Source organism: Microtus ochrogaster, chromosome 6 (genome assembly GCF_000317375.1).
Source record: "Microtus ochrogaster isolate Prairie Vole_2 chromosome 6, MicOch1.0, whole genome shotgun sequence".
NCBI lineage: Eukaryota > Metazoa > Chordata > Mammalia > Rodentia > Cricetidae > Microtus > Microtus ochrogaster.
The window spans coordinates 85002695-85013118 of record NC_022013.1 but is presented as its reverse complement, the minus strand read 5'-3'; the positions used below and the strand labels follow the sequence as shown (position 1 = coordinate 85013118).

The window sequence follows — 10424 nt, the reverse complement described above, 5'->3', positions numbered from 1 at the left end:
AGTTCCAGGACAGGCTCCAAAGCCACAGAGAAACCCTGTCTCGAAAAACCAAAAAAAAAAAACAAAAACAAAAACAAAAAACAAACCAGAGCCTTGGACATATTAGGTATGTGTTCTACCATTGATCTATAGCAGAGAGTAATATAAAACCAGAACCTTGGACACATTAGGTATGTGTTCTACCACTGATCTACTGCAGATAGTAATTTTTTTAAAAGAACAATTTTATCTGGTCAAACTGAGAACTTTATATTTTATTCAGTTTTGAATAAAACCACAGCCACTGTCTTTTCCAGTGTGTCAAAAGATATCAACTTCAGAAGAAAGTACCAGCCCCATCTGTGCCAGACGAGAATAATTTCTCTTTTGTTGAAAGGGTGTTAACTTCTTAAAATTCAGTTTTCATTTGTCTCATAATTTCCAAATAAATAGATAAGCAGCTCCAGTTCATGGCTTGTAGACTGTTTGCCTAGGCCTGAATGTCTTCCAAGCTTTCATTGTAGATCCATTTAAAGATAGTGTCCTCGGAACGTTCTATAGTTTCAAATAGTCTTTTGAAGTCTTGAGGATACATTTGAAGAATTGTCGCGCCAGGGTTTAGTCTCACCTGCCTCAGTACATCAATTGGCTCAACTGTGCTCAATGAACTGAAAACAAACAAACAAACAAGTAAACATGATTAATCCCTTTTCACAACAGTTAAGTCTAAGAGAGTTGCCTCCTAAATTCAATTAAGATGACTAGCCTATATAATTTACTTCGGAATACACACACACACACACACACACACACACACACACACACACACACCACATGTAATATATGTAAATCCTCTGTGCTGGGGTGACTCTGAACTCCTAATAGGTCAACCAGTTTATAATAAATGTAGACCTCTGTGTGGTCCTTTGGGACTGAACAGCTATGGGACAGGGCAGGACAGAAACCTGTTAACAAATGGTGCCAATGTGGACAACTAAATCCACTTAAAACCTGAGAGAATTTGAGAAGGAATTCTAGACACAAAAAGAACAGAGTTAAGCACGGCTTCTTGGTAGCATTTTCTCAGGTGGGTTGTTTGCTAGAGGCACGCATGTCTCATTTAAGAGAAGCTTCCTGACTCAGCTTTAGCTGCAAAAACCTTGCAGCCCCTTTAAGAAGCTCTGTTACAAAACACTTCAATGGTGTTGATGAATAACCAACAGCATGCTTCCCGGTGGTGGAAGGGAAGCGCCATAGAGTTATGGCAATAAACATTGCTCCGGCCAGTACCTCTGCCATGAGGCTAGACTCTCAGAAAGCTAAGGAATGGGGTGGATCTAGCCCATCAAAGCCATGGCTTTAATCCCAGCTAATTTAATTCGCTAAATCACTTAGCAAATTAAAGACTCATGTGGTCAGAAAAAGAGAGATATACAGTAAAGATAGATTCAGACAAAAGAAACCTCTAAATGGTTTACAGTGTGTTTAAAAATATGTGTAGGCTTGGAAAAGAAAAAAGGGTAAGGTCCTTAAAATAAAAAAGAGAGTAGTTGGGTGTAGAAGCACACACCTTTAATCCCAACATTTAAGAGGCAGAGGCAGGCTGGTCTCTATGAGTTCAAGGACAACCTGGTCTACAGAGTGAGTGCCAGGATAGCCAAAGATACACAGAGAAACCTAGTCTGAAAAAAAAAAGTTTAAAATAAGCCACATAAAGATGGAAACTACACAAAGAGTCTGGATAATGTATGTTAATTGTGTTGTCTTTGAATTGTTTGATGGCTGAGGAAGGAACAACAGCTACTAAAAGACATTTGATTACAAATGCTGTTGGATTAATAGAACATATATATTGGTTTTTCGAGACAGGGTTTCTCTGTGGTTTTGGAGCCTGTCCTGGAACTAGCTCTGTAGACCAGGCTGGTCTTGAACTCACAGAGATCCGCCTGCCTCTGCCTCCCAAGTGCTGGGATTAAAGGTGTGCACCACCACTGCCCGTAGAACATATATATTTTGGAAATGCTTTGACTTCAAACTTTAAGTCAAAGATATGTTACTTTAGAGAAGAGGTTTTTTGTTTCTACAGGAAATGAGAGGCTGTGAATTCATTCTTGGCTAAGAAAAATCAGGTCCCCTGAGAAATCTCCAATAGGAGTGGATGGTCCAGATGTCTGAGTTCTACATCCAGAACAGACTCAAAATGCTGAGATGATCAAGCCTAACAGGATACTCCAGTCAGGACTTGATCATAATCCCATAAGATTATCAGCACCCCCAATAAGCAGGAAGTAGCCTAAAAAAAAACCCACACTCCAAAAAATGGACTATAGATATTTTTCTTTGTTTAGAGTGTTGGTTACAAGTTGTTATGGATAATGGTCAGGAAGAAAGCTAAATATGGGAGATTAGATTCAGAATTTTTTTGAAAAAAAAGGGGGGGAGTGCTGTAGAACAATGATCTTGTACTTTATAAAGATTTGTCACTTGTATTTTAATAAAATGCTGATTGTCCAGTAGCCAGGTAGGAAATATAGGTGGGGCAACCAGGCAGGAAGTATAGGCAGAGCAACGAGAACAGGAGAATTCTGGGAAGAGGAAAGCTCAGCCTGCAGCCGTCATCCAGATGCATAGGAAGCAAGATGAGAAAGCTTCACTGATGAGAAAGCCAGGTAGTTGACACAGACAAGAATTATGGGCTAATATATGCTGTAAGAGTTAATAAGAAGCCTGAGCTAATTAATGTAGACTTCTGTGTGTTTCTTTGGGACTTAACAGCTGGGGGATCTGGGTGGGACAGAAACCTCTCAACTCTCAAGTATTGGGATTATAGGTATGTACTACCATACTTGGCTTGGATGAGAAATATTTTATATAAAATGTTAAGCCAAAATCTTAGCACTCAGGAGACTGGATAGTTGTTCCTAAAATTTCAGAGCTAGATACCAACTTAAGTTTAATGTAGTATAATCAAACCTCACAAAAATCCTAGTTTACATATTACCTTTTTATTTTTTTAATAGGATCTCACCACATAGCCCTGGCTGGCATGGAAACTCACTGTGTAGATGAGACTAACCTCAAATTCACAGAGATCCACCTGCCTCTACTTCCCAAGTGCTGGGATTAAAAGTGTGCAACAATCCATGTGTGAGGCTTTTTAAAGATGGTTTCACTCTATATCTCAGTCTGATCTGCAATTTACAATACAGGCGTTGAACTCATGTGACTGATTCTCCTGCCCCTGTGAGTTGAGATTACGGGCTTACTGTTTATGTGTAAATAGTGTGGTGTATACATCTATATACCTATAATCCCAGTGCTTGGGAAGTAAAGGCCGGAGGGTCAGAAGTTCAGTCATCTCTGACTGTACAGAAAGTTAGGCTAGCCTGGGCTATATAAAACTGAATCTCTAAATAACTAAACAAATAAATTAACTAAAAATAAACAATTCTAGTTAACAGTCTCATTAAGGCTATATGGTAAATGATTATTAATTAAAATAACTTTCTAACACTTTTTCCATCTTCTGACAACACTTTAGGAACTGCTAGTTACAAGGTGAATGGATAACACAGCACACTGACTGGAGAGATGGCTCTGTGGTTAAGAGTGTGTGATGCTCTTTTTGGGGACCTGAGCTCAGTTCTCAGCACCTATGTCAGGCAGCTCTTGTGACTCCAGCTCCAGGGATACAAATGCTGTTCTGGTCTCCAAAGGACACAGGAATAGCACAAGTATGCACAGACATAAAAACAAAATAAACATACACTGAACAATGATGTGGGATACCTCTCTGTATGTTGTAAATATGTCTTATTACCATTGGTTAATAAAGAAGCTGCTTCAGCCTATGGCAGGGCAGAATATAGCTAGGCGGAAAGTCCAAGCAGAGAGACAGGGTGAAAGAAGGCAGAGTCGGGGAGATGCCAACAGTCACCAGAGGAATAACATGCCAGACCATGACTAGTAAACTATGGGGCATGTGGCAATATACAGATGATTAGAAATGAGCTAATTTATATGTAGAGCTAGTCAGTAAGAAGCCTGAATCATCTGCCAAACAAGTGGTCAGAGGGAGGTGTAGAAAACATAATGCAAGGGGCTGGAGAGATGGCTCAGTGGTTAAGAGCATTGCCTGCTCTTCCAAAGGTTCTGAGTTCAATTCCCAGCAACCACATGGTGGCTCACAACCATCTGTAGTGAGGTCTGGTGCCCTCTTCTGGCCTGCAGACATACGTACAGATAGACTATTGTATACATAATAAATAAATAAATAAATATTAAAAAGAAAACATAATGCACAACAGGGAAACGGGTATCTTTACTCACTGCTTTTTAAATCTTATCTTATGGGTAGGTGTGTACGTGTCATGTGTGTGGCACCCACAGAGGCAAAGCAGGGGGTGTTGGAGTCCCTGGAACTGGAATTACAGTCATTTGTGAACTGCTTCTCAATCATCTTTCCAGTCTAGAAGGAAGTATTTTTAACAGGCAAATGAACATGGGCACATCTTACTCTAAATCAAGATGTGAAAAACCACCTTATAACACAGGAGAAAGTCACATTACATCACTACCTTTACAGTTTGTCTTCATTGAATTTCTACTTACCTTAAATGTTGTATTATTGGGGCACTGCGCTTCCCAAAGCAGTGCTTTACCATGTGGAAAAATATATCATAATTCAACGGACTTAAGTGTTCTGTAAATAAACCTTTACGAGGAGTCATTTGAATAAAATACAGATTTTCTTTCATTGATTTTAATGATTCCTAGACAGAAAAGAAATAACTTCATTAGTCATAAACTATTGCAGGGTAAGCACTGACCTTTACGCCTCCAAGCCACTTGCACATCCCCAGTGTCTCTGGGTTTTCTTACTGAAGGCCTGACACTTTATAACCCGGGTCATGTCAGAGTTCTGAGCAGAAAGTAACCTAGAAGGACGAGCTTTTTATTCTGTATATGACTTGTTTATATTTGCCACCAGAGGTGATGTGAGGGTCCTACTCCAATGCTCAGCCGTGAGGCAAACCCAATGTGTGTCTAGCAAACCAGTCACCACCTCCTGGGCTGCAAGCTCAGACTGAGTCCTTTATCTAAAACAGACAGCTAAAGTGTATTGCTGTGGAATAATCCTCTCATACACTGTAAAGATTTGTCACTCAAATTGGTTTAATAAAATGCTGAGTGGCCAGTAGCCAGGCAGGAAGTATAGGCAGGGTGACCAAAGTAAGGATGAAGGGAAAGAGAAGGGCAGAGAGACACTGGCCAGAAGCCGAGAAAGATGGGCATGCTGTGATGAGAAAAGGTACTGTCACATGACAGAGCATAAAGAGTAATAAAACTTAAAGTTTAAGAGCTAGTTAATAATAAGCCTAAGCTATTGGTTGAGCATTTATAAGTATATTAAGTCTCTGTGTGATAATTTGGAAGCAACGGCTGGATATTTGGGACCAAGTTGTTCCAAGACAGGAAACTTCAGCCTACAGTGTACTGAGTTGTAGTTATAGTAAAATCAGAGTCCAGACACAACATCAACATGAATCAAGTTGCTGCTATGTTCAAGGAAAACCACTAGCAGATACAAGAATACAAATGTATTATTGATTAGCCTTTTCCTTATCTTTTTCTAAACATACACTTATTTACTGTGTGTGCAAACATAAGCATGCATAACTTTATTACTGAAAAACTTAATACAGAAAAGATAATCCTTTTTTGTGGGGTAGATATTTCTCTAGCCTCTGAAGACAATCTTTAAGAAAATAAATGTGATACATGGGAATAGCATCATTTGTTCTTACCCTAAGCTTTGTCTTCTCTAAGTGCCCATTTTCAGTATATACAGTAAACGACGACCAAGGTTCCTGGAGGAAAAAAACAGACAAGATATTTCTTTCTTTCTGTAGATCTATGTGGTGCGTGTGCACATGGGCATGTGTGTGGAGGGTGGAAACTGTTTTCAGGTCTTTTCCTCTATCGTTCTCTCCACATTAGTTTTGAGTAAGGGTCTCTCACAGAACCTGGATCTTTGAATTCTGTAGGTCTAGCTGGCTAGCAAGCCCCAAGGATCCTCCTGTCTCTGCCTCCCCAAGCCCTTGGGCTCTTTTTTACATGGGTACTGGGAATTGAACTCAGGTTCTCATGCTTGTACTGTAAGCACTTTACCAACTGAGCCATCTCTTCTACCCCAGGGCATTCTTTCGCTTACATAGATCTCAAATGAGGCCGAAGGCTCCTCAATTCTGTTAGTTCTCTTTAGTCAAACACCACAAGTTATTACTACCCCCCCCCAAAAAAAAACCCAAACAAACAAAAAAACTGAAAAAAAACCTACATACCTATGCAAATCTGGGTATGGTGGTGTACAATATAATCCTAGTATTTAGGAGGTAGAGGTAGCTTGGGCTATGAGATCCAGTCAACCCCACCCTGTTAACAAAACCAGATAAAAAAGCAAACCATATCTAGGGGCTAGGGCTATAACTCTGTATTTGAGCACTTGTCTCTATGTTCAAATACAAAACCCCCACACAAATAAAAGAATAAATCAGTTCAAATCCTATCTGGTATTGCTAACTAAGTATTAACAATGACTATTTGAACTACAATATCCAAACAGCATATTTTGTGTAACAGGTAAGAGACTGGGTAAAGCTACATATGATGGTATACATCTATAATCCTAGCACTTAAGATACTGAGACAGGAGGATGGAAAGTCTGAGGTGAGCCTGGGTTATATAATGAAACCCTGTCTCATAAAACAAGGCAATGTGATATTCACTATATTAAAGAAAAAAAAAAAAGAAAAGCATAAAAAAACAGAAGACCAAAATACGTCCTGTATGTCCTATAGAACTACAGTATTGATTCCCAAAATTTCCTTTTCGTAGAGCATGTCTCAAACCAAGTTTCATTCTCTTGTGTTTGTTTGTTTGTTTTCTTGGGGCAAGGTTGTGTAGTCCTGGCTATCCTGGGATTAGCCCTGTAGATCAGGCTGACCTCTGCCTCTCCAATGCTGAAATTAAAGGTGTGCATTATCACCACCCAGTAAGTTTCCTACTTTTATTATGAGCTAGTTATATTACTTGTTTTTTTTTCCCTTTTTTCCCGAAAAAAGGGTTCCTTTTTTTTTTAAATATTTATTTATTTATTATGTATACAATTTTCTGTCTGTGTGTATGCCTGAAGGCCAGAAGAGGGCGCCAGACCTCTTTACAGATGGTTGTGAGCCACCATGTGGTTGCTGGGAATCGAACTCTGGTCCTTTGGAAGAGCAGGCAATGCTCTTAACCACTGAGCCATCTCTACAGCCCCCCTGAGATAGGGTTTCTATGAGTCATCCTAGTTGTACTGGAACTAGCTCTGTAGACCAGGCGGGCCGCGAACTCACAGAGATCCACCTGCCCCTGCCTCCAGAGTGCTGGGATTAAAGGCATGCAGCACCACCACCTTCTTGTCGTATTACCTTTATGATTTGAGAAAAAAGGTGCCAAAGAAGTATCAACATTACTTTCCTTTCAATAACTGGTGATAGTGTATGATTTTAATCCCAGAATTCAAGATGCAGAGGCAGGAGGATCTTTGTGAACTCATACCAGGTAGATTTAGTTTTGTTTTATCTCAAAATAAAACTAAACACGTTGAAAAATAATAAAATTAAGTCTTTTAATAAATTAGCCTCTGAGTTATAAAGTTGTCCCAGCATTGGAGACTTTACTCACCATGTGAATAAACTTAATATCACAAGCCAGTTGCCAAAGCACACTCAATACCTGGTATAAATCTGGCCTTTTAGGAGTTGCTGTCAGTTTCTAGTGAAGAAAAAAAAAAAAAAGACAAAATTATGTTACATAGACTCATAATCAACATCAAATGTCAGATCTTAACTTTAACATCTTAATAGCATCTAGAAATTTAAATTAAAAGATGAGAATTGATCAGGTGTGATTGCATACACCTCTGAACTTAGTTCTCAGGAGACAGAGGCAGGAGGATCTCTGTGAGTTCCAGGACAGACAGGACTACATACAGAGTCCCTGTCTCAACAAACCAGACAGATGAGAACTAAGCACAAAACATTAAACTTAAGGATTTTCAATCAGAGTTTTCTTTTTTGAAAACATATGGTATCAACATACAAAACTGACTGTATATGGACTGGGCTGGTTAAGAGCACTTGTTGCTCTTTCTGAGGACTGGAATTTGGTTCCTGGCACAGACAAAATGCCACTCAGAACTCAAACTGTGAGCTATTAAATTGTGCATAAAGAATTGTTGAGCCTGTAACTCTAGCTCCAACACCTTCTAGCCTCTGCCAAGTACACGCACACATGGCATAAATACATGCATCTAAATAAAAATGTAAACAAAACAAAACCACAGGCCAAAAAGATGGCTCAGCAGTTAAGAGCACTTGATGATCTTCCGTGGACCCAGGTTCAATTCTCAGCACCCATATGACATGTTACAACCGTCTGTAATTCCACACCCTCATCTGACCCCTCAAGCACTAAATGCATATGGTACACAGACATTCATTCTGGCAACAATCATACACATGAAATAAAAATAAAATCTCAAAATAATTACTACATTTGAAATTGCTTTTAATAATGTGACTTTCAGGGGGAAATCTTATTTAACAAAAGCAAAAGTAAAAAATGTATAATGACCAGACATGGTAGCAAACACCTTGTAACCTCAGCACTAATGAAACTAAGGTAGGGTTCCTTTGAGTTCAGGGCTGGCCTGGGCTACAGAGTGAGTTCAATATCCAGCCCATATTACAGAGCAAGATTGTTTCAAAAACTACAAACATAAGTAGGAGAAACTCATCATTTACCCACCAACACAGTTCCTACACTATGGATCTAACAACAACACAACAGCATGTACTACGGAGAAAGATAGGTATGTTAGAATTACGTGCATCAAGAATTGTTATGGCTGGTGATGGCAAGATGGCTTACTGGGTAAAGGTGCTGGTCACCAAGCCTGAAGGCCTGAGGGCCTGAATCCAATCCCTGGGACCGACATGGTGGAAGGAGGAAATGACACTTCCAAGTTTTCTCCTGACTCCCACATGGCTAACAATGATGTGCACGCATGTGAGTGAATATGAGTGTACACATGCACACACACACAAAATGACTTTTTAATAAAAAATAATTATTAATCGTATTTTTGAGATGGGGTTTCTCTGTGTGGCCCTGGCTGTCCTGGAACTCACTCTGTAGACCATGCTGACCTTTGTCTCCTGAGTGCTGGGATTTATGGGGCATGCCACCACCATCCCAGCAAAGCTGACTCTTGCTGGACATTAAGGATAATACCATCAGTGTTATTATTCTTATTATTAATGGAAGGTATCACTGAGAAAGGATCTCACAGAAAAGTCCATGTTAAAGAAGCTGAAAGCAAGATAAAATTTTGGGTCTCACGTAGCTCAGGCTGGTCTGCAACGATTGGGGATAACCTTGATCCTGAACCTTCTTCCTCTACCCCCAAGTGCCTCCCAAATAGTTGGACCACACACACTGTGGTCAACTTACAACCTGAAGAACATTCTTACATACCTTGCTCTCATTTTTGGTTTATATACTGTATATGAATTATGTATTATGTATGCACGTATGCACGTACGTATGTATGAAAGGTCAGGTTTGACTGCTCCCATTCTACATGGTTAGCCAATATATACTATCTGGGTGAGGAGACATTCCCTCATTTCTTACACCGCATTCCTACCTAGGGATCCATTATGGACAAATGGACACTGTCAATTATACTGGAGCAAAGCTCACGCACAGGAAGCACTGTGATCCCTTAGCAGATCCTAACAGCACTACTCAGGACTGCAGGACAGCTCCTCACTCAAAAGGAAAAGGCAGAGAGGCTGCTGTCTGTGCACTAGACTCCCGAAGAGCAGACTAAAAGTTAAACTGGAGCCACAGTCTTGAGCTCCGTGCCACCAAGGTGAACCCATACTGCTTATTTGCTTTCCCCAGAAATCAGGAGCAGCCGAAGTTCGCAAACAAGCCAGGGACAACTTGCCAACATAATGACTGTCCTTCTGTATTAATCGTTATAAAGGTCATCTGAAAGAACACAGTGGTAACCAATTTGCTATCTTTCTATTGTTCTGCATCTCTATTTCTGTTTTAGAAATATTAATTGTGAAATGATTATCTTGTTTTGGTTTAGCTTTCTTCAGTTCTCCACTGTCTATAAAAATCAACTTCCTCTGCTATTTTCATTGGGACGTGAATTTCATTTTTAATGGAAAGAAGTGTTGATGTACCCTCCTATCAAAGATAACATCAGTCAAGGTGATGAAAAACCAAAGAGGACAGCCGGGCGGTGGTGGCGCACGCCTTTAATCCCAGCACTCGGGAGGCAGAGGCAGGTGGATCTCTGTGAGTTCGAGACCAGCCTGGT

At 39.9% G+C, this 10424-nt stretch overlaps 1 protein-coding gene across 1 annotated transcript in view; it reads right to left on the bottom strand.

Moving 5' to 3' along the window:
* Positions 1–241: 241 nt before the first annotated feature.
* Tfb2m (transcription factor B2, mitochondrial) overlaps positions 242–10424 on the bottom strand; it is a 20990-nt gene continuing 10807 nt past the window's right edge. The window contains exons 5-8 of the mRNA XM_005348981.1: positions 7709–7798; positions 5787–5849; positions 4591–4751; positions 242–647 (exon numbers count right to left, since the gene is read on the bottom strand). Of these exons, the coding sequence (XP_005349038.1) occupies positions 470–647; positions 4591–4751; positions 5787–5849; positions 7709–7798 (492 nt within the window). The 3' untranslated portion in view covers positions 242–469. The remainder of the gene's footprint in view (positions 648–4590; positions 4752–5786; positions 5850–7708; positions 7799–10424) is intronic.